The following is a 23676-nucleotide window of genomic DNA, read 5'->3' as shown; positions in this document are numbered from 1 at the left end:
CTGTTACATAATGGATCCCTTATATCCATCATGGCTACAGCAATAACAAAAGCCATGATGCCAGTGTGAACAGAGACTTAGGTCTGAATGAGTTCTCGGATTACGGATGTAAACAAGATTGTTTCCATTCACTGACAGCAAGCAGCGAACTTGGAAATGGTGAGAAATTGAAACAAAACGTACATTATACAGTTGCAGAACTTGTCATAATACAATGATGAAGTTCAGCGTAACCCACCCTCTACACCGCCATTTATACGGAATTAGTTTGTGCCCGCCGTATGTGTAATCAGATTTAACAATTATATTTTTACAGTCAAAATCTTCAACCATGAAATCAGGATGAGTTCGGAAGATGTCACTAAAAACAGAGACAGTTCTGACCCCTTCTCTGGAGAATAAGTGCTGAGTATATAGAAATGGGGCTCTGAGGTTATATATAACGGCTCAGCGCAGCGGCGGGAACCTGCGGTAATTAATTTGTGGGTCATACGACGTCTCCTACACTGGTCGATCTGGTCTGGGATTTTACACTCCTCTATGGGAATGCTCGATTAAAAATGTAATTCAGAAAAAGTCCATTAATCCGACATCTGATGGTCCAGAAATCCCGATACTTCCAGAATAATAGTCCCATTCTAGATTAGCAAGAATTGATCTGATAGTTCAGGACTTCAGGTCCACAGGTTATCCCCGGAATTCATCCTCCGGGCCCCAAAGAGTGGACGCCGATGTCATAGAGACAACCCCTGTCCATAAGCCCCGCCTTTCTAGGCCGCCATGTTTATCTGAATCGCCGCCATCGGGGCAAATGCAGAATTTTTAAATGGGGGTTTTCAAATACATTGGAGCCCATGATGGAGATGGCAAAATGCTGCTCCCCACATTACACTGAATGTCTGTCTGGAATTTATGGACAATTGGTAACGCAGGTTAACCCCTAATAGTCCAGGTGGTTTGGGATAGTGCAGGGATTCGTGGAGTTTCGGGCAGGAAAATGTTCCTGTAAGGTCATTATAATCTAAATAGGTTCGGAATTCTTTTTAGGGGTCACACCTCTGTTTTTCTGACACAAAGCTCCAAATCCACAGCTTCAAATAGTCTTAGGGGCTATTCACACATCTTAGGAACTACTTTTGTGCAGCTCTGACAGTTTATAGGTATACTAAAAAAACGGACGGCACACGGAAGACATCTTTGTGCTGTCCGCTTTTTACTGAGCAATTGCTAAAGAAATTCAGAAAAGAAAAGTCAAACCCAGAAGTGCTTGCAGAGGAGAATAACGTACAGGAAAAACGGATGACACGCGGAAACCACACGAACATTCATATGGATGAAAGACAGTCCGTTTTTTTTGTGGATGCAAATCGGAAACACTTTACCTGATAAAATTCTGTTTTCCTGCAGCCACCACTAGGGGGAGCTCACTGCATAGGGATTTATACAGCTCCCATTCAACTCTATAATAAATCTTTATGCAGAATTTCATCATTTAAATCAATTTCTAATAAATGGCTGATGATGAGGATTTCCGTGGACCTATTCAGGAGCTGAGTACCTCCGAGTATTTGGAATTTCCAGTTGAGGATACTGGATTATTGGAATTTTACCAAACATGCACAGAAGCTATAGAAAATTTGCATCGACCCTACGTAAAGGTTGATAGTGATAATTAATATTTTGATGGGCGATTGAAGCAAGAAGGTGATGGAATTGGTCAACAACAATCACCTTCCCACCGTAGACCGTGCTTCATAATAAGTACTTATTCTTGGTCATGTCAGCCAATATGGGGGCACTCACTACGGGCACATGGGGGGCATCTATGGCAGGTGCAGTTAAGGCAGGCATCTGTAGTCATAGTGAATACTGTACATGGCCTTGACTGACCAGTAGCCCCCGGGTACCCCCTCATATCCCTACACAGGACCACCATTCACCCCTTCCAGTCCGAGGAGCATTGCAGATCTAGGGTTGGAGGCAGAAGATGGGGTTCAGATATGGGAATCTCCTCACGGGGAGATGCTGTTTGGTGCTGGACCCCATTCTCCATGGCATGAACCCCATTACTTATCGGGATCTACCTGGTCCAGCTCCAAATGACGTTTCTACAGACAATAGGTTGAATTTCATAGGAGAACATGAAAACGTTGCTCAGCATTTAGTTGAAGTACAATAATTATGTTCCTGTGTATACGTTTACATACATACATATATATATATTATCTATAAAATGACACTGCTTTTTAGGTATTATTTAGGTAACCAGTCATTTGTTTTGTCTCCATTGTAAAGGACGCGTCCCCGTAACGTATCCGTTCACTATAAGGCGCGGTCACGTGACCGTTCTAGTCTCAGAGTCACATTAGTCAACCAGCTCTGTTTTTAGAGGGGGTGTCTATGCCAGAGTCCTCGGTCGTCATCCAGGTGCCCCCTTATGGAGAGCGCAGAGCCGTTTTGGGGCTGCCTTCTCCTTCCAGTCCGTCTCATAAGCACATGCTGAGCTCTTTTTTGACCGTGCATTTATTGCAATTCACGACGCAGCACCAGTGGAAGCGGCACAGGCAGCTCTCCTCCACCACCACCGTCTCCTCCCGGTGCCCCCTGCTGCAGCAGAGCAGGTCGCATCCCCCCACGTCCAGAGCCGTGCTGTTACAAACACGACCCCTTGTCCCTGGGGAACCGGTTTTTCGGTTGGCTTGGCAGAAATCGGGGGAGTCGGCGGAGTAAATCAAATCTTGTTTGTCGGGGGGTTTGATGTTGTGTCCGACAGGTATAATTGTCTTGCCGTCATTCCCACCCATGACCTTGAAGGCTCCATTGAATCTCTCAAGCAGTCGGTCTCCTACTTCCCTGAAATGAGGCATTTTCTTCCAACAGGTCCGCAGGGTGCAGGAGCCGGAGAGGCCGTGACATTTACACTCTGTCCTCATGTAGTTCTTCACCGCCTGCAGCAAAAACATCAAAGAAATATAATATAAGTGACATAAAATGGCATTAAATAGAAACAAAAATTCTCAAAAATGCGGCAATTTTGATCGTTTCTCAGGTAGCGTCTTAGGTCAGTCGTGCAGGTTTACAGTATATATTATGTCTCATCTTATATCCTCTCCTTTCTATGCTGCAGGTTGTGTGTGGCCACATTGCCTCGCAACCACTTGGCTTCTTCTCTGGGTGACCACAATTCTAGTACATGTAGCTCTATGTGTGCAGAAGTAGTCACCGGAAATTGCATCTGCTGCACAAGAGACTCCCTCCCAATGCTACACAGACTTGTATTGGATCCATACCACTTAGGCAGCAGAAAGTTCTAATTGCATATATGGAAAGGAGTTATATAAAGTAGACAATACCTTTAATAAATATCAGTAGATTTCAATGTTTGAGGTCTGTGAGCTGAGAGTTGGAGGCATTCTGCTGGTGGGGTCACTGTGTACAGTACAGGATAAGTAATGTAATGTATGTACACAGTGACTCCACCAGCAGAATAGTGAGTGCAGCTCTGGAGTATAATACAGGATGTAACTCAGGATTAGTACAGGATGAGTAATGTATGTACACAGTGACTCCACCAGCAGAATAGTGAGTGCAGCTCTGGAGTATAATACAGGATGTAACTCAGGATCAGTACAGGATGAGTTATGTAATGTATGTACACATTGACTCCACCAGCAGAATAGTGAGTGCAGCTCTGGAGTATAATACAGGATGTAACTCAGGATCAGTACAGGATAAGTAATGTAATATATGTACACAGTGACTCCACCAGCAGAATAGTGAGTGCAGCTCTGGAGTATAATACAGGATGTAACTCAGGATTAGTACAGGATGAGTAATGTATGTACACAGTGACTCCACCAGCAGAATAGTGAGTGCAGCTCTGGAGTATAATACAGGATGTAACTCAGGATCAGTACAGGATGAGTTATGTAATGTATGTACACATTGACTCCACCAGCAGAATAGTGAGTGCGGCTCTGGAGTATAATACAGGATTTAACTCAGGATCAGTACAGGATAAATAATATAATGTATGTATACAGTGACTCTACCAGCAGAATAGTGAGTGCAGCTCTGGAGTATAATACAGGATGTAACTCCGGATCAGTACAGGATAAGTAATGTAATGTAAACACAGTGACTCCACCAGCAGAATAGTGAGTTCAGCTCTGGAGTATAATACAGGATGTAACTCCGGATCAGTACAGGATAAGTAATGTAATGTATGTACACAGTGACTCCACCAGCAGAATAGTGAGTGCAGCTCTGGAGTATAATACAGGATGTAACTCAGGATCAGTACAGGATAAGTAATGTATGTACACAGTGACTCCACCAGCAGAATAGTGAGTGCAGCTCTGCAGTATAATACAGGATGTAACTCAGGATCAGTACAGGATAAGTAATGTAATGTATGTACACAGGGACTCCACCAGCAGAATAGTGAGTGCAGCTCTGCAGTATAATACAGGATGTAACTCAGGATCAGTACAGGATAAGTAATGTAATGTATGTACACAGTGACTCCACCAGCAGAATAGTGAGTGCAGCTCTGGAGTATAATACAGGATGTAACTCAGGATCAGTACAGGATAAGTAATGTAATGTATGTACACAGGGACTCCACCAGCAGAATAGTGAGTGCAGCTCTGGAGTATAATACAGGATGTAACTCAGGATTAGTACAGGATAAGTAATGTAATGTATGTACACAGTGACTCCACCAGCAGAATAGTGAGTGCAGCTCTGGAGTATAATACAGGATGTAACTCAGGATCAGTACAGGATAAGTAATGTAATGTATGTACACAGTGACTCCACCAGCAGAATAGTGAGTGCAGCTCTGGAGTATAATACAGGATGTAACTCAGGATCAGTACAGGATAAGTAATGTAATGTATGTACACAGGGACTCCACCAGCAGAATAGTGAGTGCAGCTCTGGAGTATAATACAGGATGTAACTCAGGATCAGTGCAGGATAAGTAATGTAATGTATGTACTCAGTGATTCCACCAGCAGAATAGTGAGTGCAGCTCTGGAGTATAATACAGGATCAGTACAGGGTAAGTAATGTCATGTATGTACACAGGGATTTTTATGTAGTTTAATTATATATGTAAATTGTAAAATGATGTTCAAATGTTCGGTTTACAATGTCTCCAGCTGCAATTATGTAAACAATATGAATCTGTAGATAAAGGTATTTTTTGCTTATTGTGCCCTCTCCTGACTTTTACAGGGGGGGGGGGGGGTCTCTCTTGAGTTTGACCTGATTACTCTAGAATAATAAAGCCCTGTGGCTCCATTTCCCAGCATACTTTACTGCGATAGGATAAAGATTTCTATCCTGCGCACTGGAACGCTGAATCGCTGCACAATTTATATTATCAGTCAAACAAGTCGAAACAATTCTAAACCTACAATTATCCTGACATATAAATGCTCAACCTAAAAAAAGTGACGGCCTGGAGGGGTCCGGGTACAGTGCCAAGTGTCGTTACTCAAACTGTATCTAGACAAAATAGTATCAGGTCTGTGGGGTAATGTCATACTGCATGATAAGAGGTCTCTACAGGAGGGCAATCTGCACTGGAAAGAATACACATTTTACATGATAGATCACAGCTGAGAGTTTGTTACAATTGATTCCAGTCTAAACAATCCTTTGTAAATTTAACAGTTTGGACTCCAGGCTGATACATTTTACCTGCACTGATACATTGTAACAAACTATCAGGTCAGGAGAGAGATTGGTGCTGCTGATGTGTTTAGATTACAGAGGATTGTCTAGACTAGATGCAATTTTAACAAACCCTCTGCCATGAAAAGTATTCGGTCTGTATGGGATTTTAGCCTCTGGTGGTAAACAACAATGTTACCATTCACTGACGGCAAGCAGAAAGAATAAAAACGGTGAAGAATTAAAACAGACGTTACATTAAAAAGTTGCAGATCTTTTCATTATAGACTAATAAGGCCTCCTGCACATGACCGTAAAGTTTTTGCAGGCCGCAAAACCACGGATCTGTCGCGGTCCATTTGTGTGAAAAAAAATAAAATTCTTGTGCATCCGAGTGTCACAGATCCGCAAAAAAAAATCATTATTTCACCAGTTTGTGAAGTCGCAAATCCGGACCATAAAAGGACTTGCCCTGTGTATTTGCGGTCAGTATTCAGTATTCAGCGGTCGTGTAAGTCTCCATGATGAGAGGGTTGTATGGGCATTAAAGGGTCACTCCCTAGGATAGAAAATGCTATAACATTATGATCAGTGTGGGTCCGACCTCTGGGACCGCTGCCAATCTTAAGTACAAAGGGATTGTAGTCCCTTTAGCTTTTTCCATGCACAGCGGCGATGTGAACTACTGTGACGCTTATTGCCGATAGCCGCTGATCACAGCGATCATCTGGTGCCAATATTTCTGATCTATCTGCTGAGCAATCATAAGGAAAGTAGGGAACCCTCTAATAAACTATATTTTGTGCACCACCTCACACGGACTCAATGCATTGAGGATTCCTGCCATCACAGAGGATGGGGGTATTTATTTTCCAAAATTTTAAGTGAAACATCATTTTTTTTTAGGAATTCGAACGGTAGCAGCAGCCACATGTTGGAACGGTCGTGTTCTGGAATAGCAAACTGCGGACTGTGGAATATTAAAGCAATCTGTCAGCAGTTAGACAGCTCCGCGCTGACAGCAAGTGGAGGCAGATAGCACTTCATATGATTAGTGAATATCAGGTCTTCTGGGAGATCTCGTGCAAATGGCAAATTAGGAACTTTTCATAGGAACGGGGAGTCAGGTGCAAAATGTAACAGGGCCCAAATCTATTAAAAAAGAACAGCTGGTGGCAGGAAACAGTTTTTGAATTCTCTTGCCCCCTACTGGCTATAAGTAGTATTGTGGATTCCCTGGCCCCCTACTGGCCATGAGAGGTTCTGCCGCTACTGACAGCAGCCCAAAAAAAATTATGAATTCTGCAGAATACATATTTAAACTGGGTTTAGATTGCCGTAATATGTATGCATTTTAATATATATATATAACGCCGCAAGACTTGGACCCCCTGTAGTTCTACTGGACCACCCAAAGTTAATTCACCACAAAATCCTGATTCACTAAAACTGTAGTGTTCAGGGTCTAGCAGCCATAATACAGGCGTTAAAATATATACGTATCTATCACTTTGCTAATAAATTACATTACTGATCCTGAGTTACCTATTTTATACTCCAGAGCTGCACTCACTATTCTGCTGGTGCAGTCACTGTGTACATACATTACATTACTTATCCTGTACTGATCCTGAGTTACATCCTGTATTATACTCCAGAGCTGCACTCACTATTCTGCTGGTGGAGTCACTGTATACATACATTACTGATCCTGAGTTACATCCAGTATTATACTCCAGAGCTGCACTCACTATTCTGCGGCTGGAGTCACTGTGTACATACAAGACATTACTTATCCTGTACTGATCCTTAATTACATCCTGTATTATACTCCAGAGCTGCATTCACTATTCTGCTGGTGGAGTCACTGTGTACACAAATTACATTACTTATCCTGTACTGATCCTGAGTTATATCCTGTATTATACTCCAGAGCTGCACTCACTATTCTGCTGCTGGAGTCACTGTGTACACAAATTACATTACTTATCCTGTACTGATCCTGAGTTACATCCTGTATTATACTCCAGAGCTGCACTCACTATTCTGCTGGTGGGGTCACTGTGTACATACATTACATTACTTATCCTGTACTGATCCTGAGTTATATCCTGTATTATACTCCAGAGCTGCACTCACTATTCTGCTGGTGGAGTCACTGTGTACACACATTACATTACTTATCCTGTACTGATCCTGAGTTATATCCTGTATTATACTCCAGAGCTGCACTCACTATTCTGCTGGTGGAGTCACTGTGTACATACATTACATTACTTATCCTGTACTGATCCTGAGTTATATCCTGTATTATACTCCAGAGCTGCACTCACAATTCTGCAGACTTCAGTGCGTAAATCTCCCAGAATTCCTTGCTTCTTCAGCTTTTAAACAGAACTTATTCTGAGAAATGTAGTCTTTCATATGGGAAACCTGAACTGCTCCCTGCATTAAAGAAGTTCAACTAATATTTTAGGACAGTGTGTAATGACATTCTTGCTGACTGTGTCCAGTGTCATGCAGCCGAACTGTGAATGCAGCTCTGGAGTATAATACAGATTGGAGTAATGCAATGTATTTGCAAAGTTACTCAACTTTCTTTGCAGGTTTTATCTATTCATAAACCATAACTGTATAGATGGTGTTTAAAGGTGTACATACCATTTAATGAATAAGAAAAGCAAATGCAATTTGAGCAAAACGATGAAGCTGAAGAGACAGGAAGAAAGGGAGTGAGAGATGGAGAGGACAGAGCCAGAGGAGGAGGTGGAGAGATAGATTGGGGAGATAACACCTAGATGCTTCTCCCATGGAATGCACCTTGTTCCCCTGCAGGCAAAACCCACCACCCCCAGGAATTCTGCATGGCCACACGGCTGCCTCTGCCTCCCCAATCCATCGCTCATTGCTAATTAATTCATGATTCATGGAAGGCTCTTCCTTCTCCTGGCTCTTTAATTAAAATACTTTTCTATGATCGTGGATAGGAAACCACAGGTCTCAGAGCATGAAGCCAAAATCCATTGTCCTGCCTTCTCCTCGGTGGATGTGAGTGACAGCAGAGAAGGAGCGCAGACAGCTCTGCCGGGACTATTCCCATAAATCACCATTATATATGGCATCTCGCTTTTTAGTTTTTTTGACAAAATTCCATTCTGCTTATTGATGCAATTAAAGGGACAGTTCACGGAAACTTTACAGATACACCGGGGGTCATCAGTGCAGTAGGTGGGGAATTCAAAATGTATTTATGTCCTGGGTGTATATCAGAGGTGGAGCTCGAAGCTCCTGAGCCCCAATGCAAATTCTGAGGGTCCCCCCTCCAACCATGTGCCATCTATACTACTGGTGCCATCTGTACTACTGGTGCCATCTTATGTGGTAAAGTGGCCTTTGGGTTCCGGGTGTCATCTCTGCACCCCCTATAGCTACACCCCTGGGAGTATTTATGGGCATATCCCATTACCCAGCCAGCAAATATTACCCGCTGTGTCACATCGCCCCCTGTCAGCCACCAAAAACACTGCAAGTTAATGGACCCATAAGTGAAGACTGTTTCATAAAGTGTTGCTCCAGCTACGAGTGCGGCTGTGTCACTGGCCTCAAGTTTAGGCCAGATTGACACGAACGTGGGGAAACTCGGACGTAAAAAACGTGAAGGTGCCCCGGTGCGGGTTTCGTTTTCACAGATCCCCATAGACTTGAGTCTATGGAGGGATCTGTGAAAACGAACAAAATAGGACATGTTCTATATTTCAACGGACCCTTCACACGGACGTACCCTACATTCTTCTGAATTAGGCCTTATTCACACGAGCGTATTTCACGTCCGTGTGCTGTCCGTTTTTTTCACGGACTCCACATGGACCTATGAAATTCATTGGGGCTCTTCAGACACGCAGTGTTCTTCATGCAGCGTGTGTCCATGACGTGAAACTCACTGCATGTCCTGTTTTGGTGCGTTTTTGCGCAGCCCATTGAAGTAAAAAACGGACAGCACGCGGACGACATCTGTGTGCTGTCTGTGTTTTTCATGCACCAGTTGCTAAAGAAAAATGTGGAAGATGAGGAAGAAAAAAACCACCTCCTGCAGTTGTTTTTGCGGATGTAAAAAACGCATGACATACGCGCATAGAAAACACGGACGTGCACCGTACACTGATGTCACACGGAACTGCAATGCAAGAAAAACGCTGCATTTTTTACGCACGCAAAATGGCCACGTTCGTGTGAATGTCGACTAGGCCTAGGTGATGGTGGGAGACGCAGATGGAAAAGTGGGCGATCAGGTTGATAAGGCAACAGTACGACGCCAGAAGCTTCTTCTTAATAAAGGGATTATCGCCTCAAAGACGCTAGTGATGTATCGCTAGGACATAATGAGCACCCCAAGTCACGTTATTATTCTATGACATATAGCAGTGGTGCCCATTTATGTGTTTTGTCTATATCGCTTGGATAGGTCACCAATGCCGGATCGGTGAAGATCAAACTGTGGTGAACGCGGCCAATCACTAGAAAGCAGCGGCAGCAGTGCTTGCTGTGCCACTTCACCTGCCCTCGGCTCAGTTCGACTTTTCCCAGGTTGCCCAATGGACGGGCCGGCCACTGAATATCCTCTATCCGAAACTGGTTAAAAATGTTCTATGTCTTAGTTATATCTGTCTCTGGGAAAGCTGGGTGATCACAATGGCTGACATTACAGTTGGTCATTCGGTTTCTATGTTGTTGTGGGTTGTTATCCAACTTCCCCAGACTCCTGAATGGCAAATCTGCCTAGTTATGCATCTAGACTTAATGTATTGGCGTTCTGGGAGAGCTGGGTGATAGCAATGGTGGCTGTTGTGGTGCCCATATTAGTTTAATTCCTGTAATCTGTTTATCCAGAAGGAGTTAGAAACCTACACGTCATTCAAAAACTTACTCTAAAAATAAAACAGTTCCCCACGGTCAACAAACTAACACAACCTAAGCCAATGAGAAACTCGGTATGTCATGGAACTACAAGTCCCAGCATGTCTTCTCAGCAATGGTCGTAGTCTGGCAACACCTAAAATTTCATCAAATGGCAATGAAGAATACCTCACCATTGTAAATATTCAGCTTCACGTTCTGGATATTTTATATGATACACTGCTCTTACTGCAAAGAATCCTTACCAGTCTTCCTGCCTCATTGTTATGGAGGTCAATCAAGGTGCGAATGTCACTTTTCCCCTTCTTTCTCTTTGCATCCATGAATTGTCGAGACTTCTCATAGCCGTATTCCACGTCATCACCGCAGCCTCCCCACTCCCACGCGGATTTATCCGCCCCAGGTCCAATGGCAAGAGGTGGCGGCGCCCAGTTCCGCGTTACTTCACATCCGCACTGCATCAATTCCCCCATGCTGCAAGCTTGTGTCACCGCATGGATCACCCCGGCTGCTGTTATGGCGTAGACGAACGCCGTCTCCCGGATATCTGCAGGAAATCAGGTGAAAAAAATGAACCATTAGCTCCCGATTTATATCCCAATAAATTTCTTAAATATTCTCACTCCACTTACTCCAAATCAGACTCTGGAAATGATACATTTTATACAAGCTCGGAACTAAACTGTAGCAAATTGTATCTTCTTGTGTTACACTATCACTCCTCCGTTCTTGGCCGATGTTCAGAAGTTTGTGTTTTTTGATTTTGCCAAAAAGGGGGCACTGCCAGTCACAATATACGGCAGCGGTAACAGGATACAGCCACAGGCAATGCTACATTTATTTCATATCCTTATAATTACGCTGCCCGTCCCCAACAGGACAATAGGATCTGTCACATAGATCCAAATATGAATGAACGTCTGGGACAATTGAGGCAATTGGGTTCATCATTTACCCCAGACATGTTATACAGTAATGACGATCGTATCCCGCAGAGTTTATTGCGTTCACTTAATCATGACTTGTGCTGACACCCGGAACATCCGTCTTTGGAAAGTAATAAAAATAATATAAAAATTCTCATTTGATTTCCGCTTCAGTGGTTTATTGCGGACTCCAACTACTCAAAAGTACAGATCCAACTAGAGCCCTGGACGATGGGAGTTACAGTATGTTTCAGTAGCATTTAGACAAATACAGATGCAGTGTGTTATGTCTAAAGCAGCGCCTGAGGGGGCGGAGCATGACACTAGAGAGCCAGTTTCTACATTCTGGAGAACTATTTGCATATTTTTTTCCCAGGGAGCATTTCTCTTTAGACTCCCTACCAGCTGGATCTCCATGAGGAGAATCAGTACCTTCCAAGAACAGGGATACACAGAATATCAATGAGAGAATTTTTGTGTCATGCACTGCCCCCTCAGGTCCTGAACTAGGCATAACACATCAGATATGGCCGGAGTGTTCCTTTAAAAAAAATATGTATATATATCTCTAGTAAAAATTAGTCCATAAATCGTCTGTCAAGTTGGCAAAAAGTATTTTCAGTTGTTTCTTATTTATAGCTGCTTCTGGGAAAGCTGGGTGGGAATCATTATGGTGTTCAACTTTCCCAGACTTCTGAATGGCTAGGTTTACAGTGATATATTGATAGCGCTCATATAGGCATCATTGTAGTTATCACAAAGCGTTCCTAGAAACATGTCCAGTGACTCTAATAACGCTGCATTGGTTGGATTTAACATTCAGGATGATGGAAAAGCTGGATGACAATAGCTAAAAGGGGAACTCTGCTTAAAGACAAATCTCATTGTAATTATTCTGTTTAAGATGTGCTGTTTGCTCTGCAGGACTGTTGCACAGCAATAGACATCATACAGTGACATTTACTATAGAGCTGGGGTCACATATAGATCCAGCATCGCAAAGACTTCTGCTCAGAAGACACTGGAAGTAATAATGTCTTTCTTCTGCAGGAGATTTCTTTTTACTGTGGAGTTCTTCTTCATTGTCCACCTATTAACATCATGTCATTTTTAGGTCCAACATTCTCTGCCTATTAATTTCCTATTATTTTTTTTATAGTGGTCGGAGTTCAGTTTTTGTGATACAGAGCCCCAACAAAGGGTTAAATGATGAAATTCTGTCTGCCTGCAGCTACTACTTTAGGAGTGTTTTATTATTACCTATTATTATTTTATTAGTTATTATTACCATTTTATTATTGAGCTGTATGCACCAAACTCCCCCTAGTGGTGGATACAGGCAGACAGAATTTTATCCTTCAACCCTAGGTCTCTGCAGGAAATTTGTTTGGAGCTCTGTTTAATAAAAATCCGAGCTCCGAACACTATAAAGATATATTAAGAAATTAATCAGTACAGAATTTTGACTCAAAATGATGTTCAAGGCTGGACATTCACTTTAAAGTTGAAAGGTGATAACTCCTGGGAATGGGCGCACAGTGTCTGCTGTGTTCTCTTTACTCTAGAGCAGTGGTCTCCAACCTGTGGCTCTCTAGCTGATGCATAACTACAAGTCCCAGTAAGCCAAAGGCATGCTGGGAGTTGTAGTTTTCCGACTGCTGGAAAGTCACAGGTTGGCGACCACTGCTCTAGAGCTTCTCTGAAAGGTCTGCAGTCTCTGAGGGATCCATCAGCAGGTCCCCCTAAGGCAAAGTTATAACTCACAAATCAGACATATAGGAAGGCGTCAGGGACATTCCATTCACATCATGCTCACTTTAGAAACTCACTTTTTTTGTCCATCAAATTCCCCAAAGAAAGAAAAAAATGTTCCGTGGAGACTGATTGCATCTAAATCTGGAATAGCAGTAACAAGGCATCTGCAGCACGGAAGCCATGCGTTACGCTGAACAAAGGCTTGGTGATTAGTGATCAGAGACGACCTGACCCCAATACAGAAGTCAAGACCAGTATATAGGTGCCATACACATTAGATGTATATATGAGCCCCAATGTCCCCCATAGCATAAGTGTCCAGCTCATCCAAACACGCCTGTTATTTCTAACAGGCATGAGTGACTGGCACCGCTTATCTTCTGGACAGGAATACCCTATTCTTTCCTATGTTAACCCCCGAAACCGCCATCACCATTGTGTCTACCAACACCTTAGACATCAGATTATTGGTTTATGTCCCAGACTTTTCTTTAAGCTGGATGACAACCCACATGGCCGACATTACTGCTCCCACAGGGTTCATGGTCTTGAATGGCAAAGGAATATGTAAGTAGTGTGTGTGGGGGGGGGGGGGGGGGGGTTCAACTTTAATCCATTGCGAACTCTAGAAAAAGTTTGCTACTTGTGCTAATGTACCGATGATGTGTTCATCTCACAGAGGATTGCCTACACTGATGCATTGTGACAAACACTCAGCTGTAAGAGCTGGACTAGACAAGGAAGGATTGGCAGCATCTGAATTTAAATAATGAATGTCCTCACTGACAGCAAGCAGAGATCTTGAAAATGGTGAGGATTAGAACCACATAGTGTATTAGAACGTGAACATATTTCTTTGACTGCATAAAATAAGGTGAAAAGTGCGTCTAGCAGGGACAGATTATAAGAAAGGAAACAGGGGTATTTGCCCAAGGGCCTCCACCCTTTTGGGGCTCCTACTACACCATAAGCTGACCGAGACCTCCAGTCTTATTTCCTGCATCCCCCCACTAAATGTTTTGCCCATCGGCCTTGATTTGGCTCTAATGTCGAGTCAATTCCCATCTTGAGCTGCATCCACTACTGCTGGCTTCCTGTTAACGCTCAGGTCGCTTAACCTCACACATTTAGCCTGCATCCTTCACTATCTGGAAAGAACATGTCCTGCTGATTTGCATTCTGGGAGATGTAGTGTTTAAACCAGGGTCTACTAAAATACAGTGCAAATTTTTTTTCCTCCAAAAATGTCCTTGGGGTGTGTCTGTTAGCAAATTGCTGATGGATTCCAAGCAGCAAACTGAAGAATTCAGAATGCAGCTCTGGATGTCAATGGAGTATAAGACGACATAACACGAGATCGATACATTCAAACTATTTGCAAAGTTAGTACGACACAGTTTATGGGTAAATCTGAATAACACGATGTGCCGTATAATTTGTATTGGAATAATGTTTGTGCGGTCAGCTGGATACACGGAGCTGCGGGAACATTTGGGGATCTCGGTTCTTCCTGAGTTTGAGTTATTTTGCTTCTTTCTCCCCTGCAGGCAGGAATACGATTATTTCTACATTTGACATAAGTCCTCAGCTTTACTGCTTAGACATGTTCCCCTGGTGGTGTAATGAAGTCATTATGAATGCTCCAAGACAATGAGTGGGTTTAATAAAGAAAAAGAATGTTTTCTTGTCTGTGCCGTGTGGTTTATTGTTACCCCGAGGAATGGTTAAGAGTATCAGACGTGTGGCGCTTCTCTCTTGTGGTCTCCATCTTCCTCCTTGTCCCACGTGACATTCTGGAGTTCACTGGGGGGTATTCATCGTGGCTCCTCTTTACCGTCCTTAATGATTTTGACGCGCCGTTCATCCACCATTTATGCGTCAAAAACACTCATTTGGGATTTACGTCTGTCTGACTTGTAAAGTCTGAGTTATTGACTTTTGAACTTGGGAGAATTGGAATATTTTATAAGGTGAAAGAAATCCGGTCCTTAAAGGATTTTGTAGTGCACATTATAGGATAGACCACCCTGATCTCAGGGGTGATGTACCCTGCACTTCTGCCCGGGGCAAGTCTAATGTTTCTACTGCTTGAGGCAAAATCAGAAATGGTATCACTCTGAATGCTGATCTGTTATCTCGATCTTTAACAGGACTTCATAGTAATGAAGGGAAGAGTCAAGATTTGTGGAGATCCCTCAGCAAGAATTGTGTAAAGGCCAGTTCCCATACTGCTTCCGTATTTTACAAATTATAATACTATATTATGTCTATAAAATACAGCCATATAGTGCCCAAATAATACTACCCTATAAAGCCAATATAATACTGCCACACAGTGCCTGCATAATTGTACCATTGATTGCCTAAATAATACTGCCATATAGTACTGAAATAATACCATCATAGAATGCCCAAAAATACTGCCAAACAGTGCCTAAATAATAGTACCATATAATACCCATAGAATACTGCCATACAGTGCCTGCATAATACGCCAAATTATTGCCCAAATAATCTTGCCATATAATACCAAAATAATACCAGCCTATAAAGCCAATATAATACTGCCAAACACTGCCTGCATTATTGCACTATTGATTGCCTAAATAGTACTGACATATAGTACCCCAATAATACCACCATATAATACCCATACAAGACTGCCAAACAGTGCCTGCATAATTGTACCATTGATTGCCTAAATAATACTGCCATATATTACCCAAATGATACCACCATAGAATGCCCAAAAATACTACCAAACAGTGCCTAAATAATAGTACCATATAATACCCATACAATACTACCACACAGTGCCTGCATAAATGTACCATTTGATTGCCTAAATAATACCATCATAGAATGCCCAAAAATACTGCCAAACAGTGCCTAAATAATAGTACCATATAATACCCATACAATACTGCAATACAGTGCCTGCATAATAGTGCCATTGATTGCCCAAATAATTCTGCTATATAGTACAAAAATAAAACCAGCCTATAAAGCCAATATAATACTGCCATAAAGTGCCTGCATAATAGTATTATAGATTGCCAAAATAATAATAAATTAATATCACCATAGAAAGCCCCACAATACTGTCAAACCATGCATAAATAATAGTACCATATAATGCTGCCATATTGTGACTGTATAATAGTACCATATATTTCCAAAATAATACCACCATAGAATGCCCAAAAATACTGTGAAACACTGCCTAAATAATATTACCATACAATACTGCCATACAGTGCCTGCATAATAGTACCATAGATTGCCAAAATAATAATAAATTAATACCACCATAGAATGACCCAAAATACTGCCAAACCATGTCTAAATAATACTACCGTATAATGCTGCCATACAGTGACTGTATAATAGTACCATATATTTCCCAAATAATACCACTATAAAAGGCCCAAAATAGTGTCAAACTGCCTAAATAATGCGACCACATAATGCCCATATAATACTGCAATACAGTGACTGTATAATAGTGCCATATAATGCCCAAATAATGCTGCCATAAAGTGACTAAATAATAATAATAAAGCCAATATAACACTGCCATACAGTAACTATATAATAGTACTATAGATTGCCTAAAAACTACTGCCATATAATGCCTATATAATACTGCCATACAGTGCCTGCATAATAGTATCATAGATTGCCAAAATGATACTGCCATATAGTGCCTAAATAATACTACCATACAGTGAGTACATAATAGTGCTATAGAGCAAACAAATAACTGTGCCATATAGTGCCAAAATACCACTGCTATAACATCAAGAATGAGGTGGAGACATCCGGAAGGAGCTGAACAGCAGTGGCGGCATCCTCCGGATAGGAGTAGATCAACAGGACAATGAAAAAACTTGTTGAGATCCTTCATAGATTTTAAAGTATAAGAAAAAGCTTGCTTTGGAACGTTCTAATATACTTTGTATTTTCAATCCCTCACCATTTTCATATCTCTGCTTGCTGTCAGTGAATGGCTCTGCGTGCCATTTGTTGTTGCAGAAGAATTGTAACATTAGGTCATATGGATAGGGGTTATTGTGAGTGGACAGTCCCTTTAAGAAAAAGACCCAGTGGGTGTAAACGCATCAATTACCTGTGACAACCTGCTATCGGTGCTTTGGATGCCACAGATTTTTCTATAGTTTTTAAATAGCACAAAGCTTCTGTGATGCAAGGAAACCACTCGCTCTCGACCCTCCGCTTCCTCCTCAGCGACCAGTAAAACCAATAATTTAGGATATTTTTAGAAGCTGAAGAATTTGGCAAAGGCGGCATTGCAAAGGTAAATTGTATAAAGGAAATGTATTTTCTGCACTCGCTGGCCCGGGTCTAAAGAGGAATATCTGTCCTGCTTCAGCGAGTAGAGGACATCAGTCACACGTACATCACGGCAAGATGTTTTATTGCAGCATTTTATTACCCATTTAAAGGGACACTCCACCTTCACATGATCCGTTTTCCTGTAAGTCATTAGCAGGGTTTTTGTTTTTTTTTATAATATAATTTTTTATTATTGTTTAAGTACATCAAAATATTCCATACTACATAACAAAAAAGCTGAGAAAATGTTGCAAGTTAACATTATAGTAAACAAAGTACTATGTAGTACAGACAATATCCCAAAAGGGGTTCAAATAGATAATACTAAAAAAGTCAACAATCACCCACTAAAACCCTGGAAAATATTGCGTGGGGAGGGGAGAGAGAGAGGAGAAAAGAAAAGAAAAATGAAAAACAGCAAAAAAAAAACAATAAAACAAAACATTACCCAAACAGCTACTAACACATTTTAAACTTTTACTGTTCGGGGGATAGTTCCATTATCCATCTGTTCCAGATCTTATAGAAGAATTTTCCCCGTCCGCTTTACATAGCGTCAAGTAATATGATCTTTCTAAAAGCATCACTCTATTCATCTTATGGTGCCATTCTACTTCCCATGGAAAATCTTTTGAGATCCATTTATAAATGATAACCAATCTTGCCAGAAACAAAATCTTTCTAATTAGTTTGCTCCAACCACAGTCTTTCAGAAGACCGGAGATGCCAAAAATAAATAGCATCGGTTCCATTGGAACCCCTTTCCGTATTAATTTAGAAATGGATACTAATGGATTCTAAAATAGATACCTACTCCAATATCTATGTAATTTGGGACATCGCCACAACAAGTGGATGAGTTCCCCATTATTCCACATTTCTGAAAATGATCGTTATTCCTCAACCCCATAACCTTTCAGCGCTTCGGTGTATAATAAAGCCTATGATCGATCATTAAACAAATAAATCGGCGATCGTGATCTAATGATGCTTCTCCGATAGGTTTATAAACGAATCCCCAATCGATCCTAATCCCAAGATCCTCATCCCATTTTATTTGTACTCACGTTTTTCGCGGCATCTTTTACGGACGTAATTGGAGCTGTTTTTCATTGGAGTCAATGAAAAACGGCTCCAAAAACGTCCCAAGAAATGTCCTGCACTTCTTTGCCACGGGCGTAATTTTACGCGCCGTCTTTTGACAGCGACGCGTAAAATTACACCTCATCTGAACAGAACATCGTAAGACCCATTGCAAGCAATGGGGAGATGTTTGCCGACGTATTGGAGCCGTCTTTTCAGGCGTAATTCGAGGCGTAAAATGCCTGAATTACGTCTGAAAATAGGCCGTGTGAACATACCCTAAAGAGGCCCAAGTCCCAAATCAGGGGAAATCAGAACTCCGGCTTCTAGAACTTCGAATATATTAGACCATTTGTCCCCTAGTGTTTTCAACAAAAATCTATTAGCCCCAGTCCCAGACCTGTTGGAACTGAAAAGCTAAAAAGTAGTTCCTCCAATCAGGAAGGTCAAAGCCCCCTTTGGTTACCGGGAGAGTCAGAGCAGAATATTTAATGCAATTTTTCCCCGTTCCATTCTCATGGGTTAATCTTCTCCGTAACTTTATTTAAAGGCCGCCCGGTCTTTTGTAAATTAAGCTTAATCATTGAATAATGAAAGGTTCTTCAACTTTCTAATATACTTTGTGTTTCAATTATTCACCATTGTCAAGATCTCTGCTTGCGGTCAGTGAATTGAATCCTTCATGTTTAGAGAGGCATAACTTGAAACTGCTGGGTCCCAATGGACCATATTTCTGAGTCATGTGCCCAAGAACACCATATTGTCCCAAGAAGCAATACTTTTAGGGGAGCACACTCCATAATACAACATCCAGTATATCATGCCACAATTTATTTTCTTAAGCTCTTATAGAAAAATGTAGAGGTACAGTCCGGATGAAGATTACGGATCTGTAAAAAACAGATTAAAAATTTGATCGTGTGCATCAGGCCTTAGCTGCACTGATACAGTGTAACAAACTGCAGCTGCCTGAGCAGAGCTAGGTCCAGGTTTTCAGCTTCTGAATGTTCCCAATCACTGACAACAAGCAGAGACTTTAAAAGGGTTTTCCCATAATCAATATTTACTTATCACTTTTCCTGTGGATAGGTGATAACCATCTGATTTGTGGGGGTCGGGACAAAGAAGAGACCCCCTGGAAGAGCAGGCAAATCTCTCTGGTGCCTCGGATCTTCTAAAATATTCTAGTCTGGGGTCTGTATTTAGAGGGTCTGGTCTAGGATATTTAGGGGGTTCTTGTCTGGGCTCTGTTTTTTTTAGGGGGTCTGGTTTACGGTCTGTATTTAGATGGTCTGTATCTGGACTGGGGTCTATATGTAGAAGGTCTGGTCTAGGATATTTAGGGGGTTCTTGTCTGGGCTCTGGTTTTTTTAGGGTTTCTGGTTTACGATCTGTATTTAGATGGTCTGTATCTGGACTGGGGTCTATATGTAGAAGGTCTGGTCTGGGGTCTGTATTTAGGGGGTCTGGTCTGGAGTCTGTATTTAGGGGGTCTGGTCTGGAGTCTGTATTTAGGGGGTCTGGTCTGGGGCCTGTATCTATGAGATCTGGGGTTTGTATATAGAGGGTTTAAGGTCCCTATTTAGGGTGTTTGGTCTGGGGTCTGTATTTGAAAGGTCTAATGTCTGTATTTATGCGTTTTATATTAGTTTAGAAGGTCTGGGGTCAGTATTCATTTTGGGGTGTGCTGAAGGGGGTCACATGCACTATTTGTGATTCAAATGCCGTAGTTTTGTGGCATGTCCTCCATATATCGGCTGGGTATAAGGAAAGAACTTTTGCGCGGTGCCACTTTATACAATGCTTTTGAAAATCCCCTTGATGCCCCTTCTCAAACATTTTCAAGTAAGGGGAACGTTGACATGAGGTTGGTTACCTTGCTGCAGGATCTTTCCAAAATACTTGTTGTGACTGGTACAGTTCCACCGCCTGGACCTGAACTGGTACTGACACTCTCGCACTGCCATCTTGGCACCCTTTGCCACCTCGCTAACGATCTCTGGTTCCGTCTGGCACAGCTCGGCCTGTTTGCCGGCCAGGCGCTTGGTTTTCCTGCAGATGCTGTTGGGGTCCATCACCAAGGGGCTGCCAACTGCCCTGCCAAATTAGTAAAAAAAAAGAAAGGAGAAAATAAGTGAAGGAGAGTGGACGGTGCCTGTACATCTGGGCGCCGCTGTCACACAAAGCTCCGCTTGTTACAATCATATGACTCAATGTTCTTTACAATGTTATTCTATCGAGGTCCTTGCCAAGGGACCTACGATCTCTGCGGCCGGAGAAACAGCACCCCCCGCGGTCTATTTCCCTCCTCACCCTGAGACACCACCCCGTCTGTCCTCCGCAGATGAGAAAAGCACAACAAAGTAGACAGTTCCTTGTATTATTTGGAAGCTGTGAAATAATATTAGTCGAATATAGAAAGATAAAGCAATATTTTCTCTGTCTCAGCACTGACAAGGAGTCCAGCTATTGTTCCATTTATGGGACCGCAGGAGAATTAAAATGATGAGGGAAGAGATTTTGTTAAGGGGGGGTTCACAGTCGACGTGAGAAATTCCCTAATATAATGTTTAGCGGGAGTAACATTGTATCAGGGGATTGCTCATAGTGGAATTGCCTAATAGAATACGGTTCACTTTAAAGGGATTTGCATCTAAAACAAAAAATGAAGCAACTTTGCAAAAAATCTCAATTCCAAATCTTTCACCGTTTTGTGCACGCAGCTCCTTTGCAGACCTATGTGTCTCCAGACTATAAACAAACCCTGTGTAGTCTGATCCTGCAGTCATGTGTTACTCCCCCTGTCGCCTCTTCTTGATAACCTACAGACTACGTTGTTTATAGTCTGTAACCATGGAGACACATAGGTCTGCATAAGAGCTGTATACTCAAAACGGAAGGAGTTGTTTTTGTTTTTTTTAGATGCAATGGAGCAATAAAAATGGCTAATATCAGTCACATATATGATATAATGTCTCTGGAGGATATAATAGTGCTGGAGTGATATAAGAGGAGAGGCTGATATCAGTCACATATGATGTAATGTCTCTGGAGGATATAATAGTGCTGGAGTGTTATAAGAGGAGCGGCTGATATCAGTCACATATATGATGTAATGTCTCTGGAGGATATAATAGTACTGGAGTGATATAAGAGGAGCGGCTGATATCAGTCACACATATGATGTAATGTCTCTGGAGGATATAATAGTGCTGGAGTGTTATAAGAGAAGTGGCTGATATCAGTCACATATATGATGTAATGTCTCTGGAGGATATAATAGTGCTGGAGTGATATAAGAGAAGCGGCTGATATCAGTCACATATATGATGTAATGTCTCTGGAGGATATAATAGTACTGGAGTGATATAAGAGGAGCGGCTGATATCAGTCACATATATGATGTAATGTCTCTGGAGGATATAATAGTGCTGGTGTGTTATAAGAGGAGCGGCTGATATCAGTCACATATGATGTAATGTCTCTGGAGGATATAATAGTACTGGAGTGTTATAAGAGGAGCGGCTGATATCAGTTATATATGATGTAATGTCTCTGGAGTATATAATAGTACTGGAGTGATATAAGAGGAGCGGCTGATATCAGTCACATATGATGTAATGTCTCTGGAGGATATAATAGTGCTGGAGTGTTATAAGAGGAGCGGCTGATATCAGTTATATATGATGTAATGTCTCTGGAGTATATAATAGTACTGGAGTGATATAAGAGGAGCGGCTGATATCAGTCACATATGATGTAATGTCTCTGGAGGATATAATAGTACTGGAGTGATATAAGAGGTGCGGCTGATATCAGTCACATATATGATGTAATGTCTCTGGAGGATATAATAGTACTGGAGTGATATAAGAGGAGCGGCTGATATCAGTCACATATGATGTAATGTCTCTGGAGGATATAATAGTGCTGGAGTGATATAAGAGGAGCGGCTGATATCAGTCACACATATGATGTAATGTCTCTGGAGGATATAATAGTACTGGAGCATTATAAGAGAAGTGGCTGATATCAGTCACATATATGATGTAATGTCTCTGGAGGATATAATAGTGCTGGAGTGTTATAAGAGGAGCGGCTGATATCAGTCACACATATGATGTAATGTCTCTGGAGGATATAATAGTGCTGGAGTGTTATAAGAGGAGCGGCTGATATCAGTCACACACATATGATGTAATATCTCTGGAGGATATAATAGTGCTGGAGTGATATAAGAGGAGCGGCTGATATCAGTCACACATATGATGTAATGTCTCTGGAGGATATAATAGTACTGGAGTGATATAAGAGGAGCGGCTGATATCAGTCACACATATGATGTAATGTCTCTGGAGGATATAATAGTACTGGAGTGATATAAGAGGAGCGGCTGATATCAGTCACATATATGATGTAATGTCTCTGGAGGATATAATAGTGCTGGAGTGATATAAGAGCAGCGGCTGATATCAGTCATATATGATGTAATGTCTCTGGAGGATATAATAGTGCTGGAGTATTATAAGAGGAGCGGCTGATATCAGTCACACATATGATGTAATGTCTCTGGAGGATATAATAGTACTGGAGTGTTATAAGAGGAGCGGCTGATATCAGTCACATATGATGTAATGTCTCTGGAGGATATAATAGTACTGGAGTGTTATAAGAGGAGCGGCTGATATCAGTCACACATGATGTAATGTCTCTGGAGGATATAATAGTGCTGGAGTGATATAAGAGGAGCGGCTGATATCAGTCACACATATGATGTAATGTCTCTGGAGGATATAATAGTGCTGGAGTGTTATAAGAGGAGCGGCTGATATCAGTCACATATGATGTAATGTCTCTGGAGGATATAATAGTACTGGAGTGATATAAGAGGAGCGGCTGATATCAGTCACATATGATGTAATGTCTCTGGAGGATATAATAGTACTGGAGTGATATAAGA

At 41.8% G+C, this 23676-nt stretch overlaps 1 protein-coding gene across 1 annotated transcript; it reads right to left on the bottom strand.

Moving 5' to 3' along the window:
• Positions 1-1520: 1520 nt before the first annotated feature.
• WNT6 (Wnt family member 6) lies at positions 1521-20807 on the bottom strand. The gene is made up of 3 exons (XM_075829111.1): positions 20593-20807; positions 10842-11143; positions 1521-2948 (listed from the first exon to the last, which is right to left on the bottom strand). Exons 1-3 carry the CDS (start codon positions 20789-20791, stop codon positions 2487-2489), a joined length of 963 nt encoding a protein of 320 aa, XP_075685226.1. The 5' UTR covers positions 20792-20807; the 3' UTR covers positions 1521-2486.
• Positions 20808-23676: the final 2869 nt, after the last annotated feature.

The sequence above is a fragment of the Rhinoderma darwinii genome, chromosome 6, assembly GCF_050947455.1.
Source record: "Rhinoderma darwinii isolate aRhiDar2 chromosome 6, aRhiDar2.hap1, whole genome shotgun sequence".
Lineage (NCBI taxonomy): Eukaryota > Metazoa > Chordata > Amphibia > Anura > Rhinodermatidae > Rhinoderma > Rhinoderma darwinii.
This window is presented reverse-complemented; position numbering and strand designations above follow the sequence as displayed.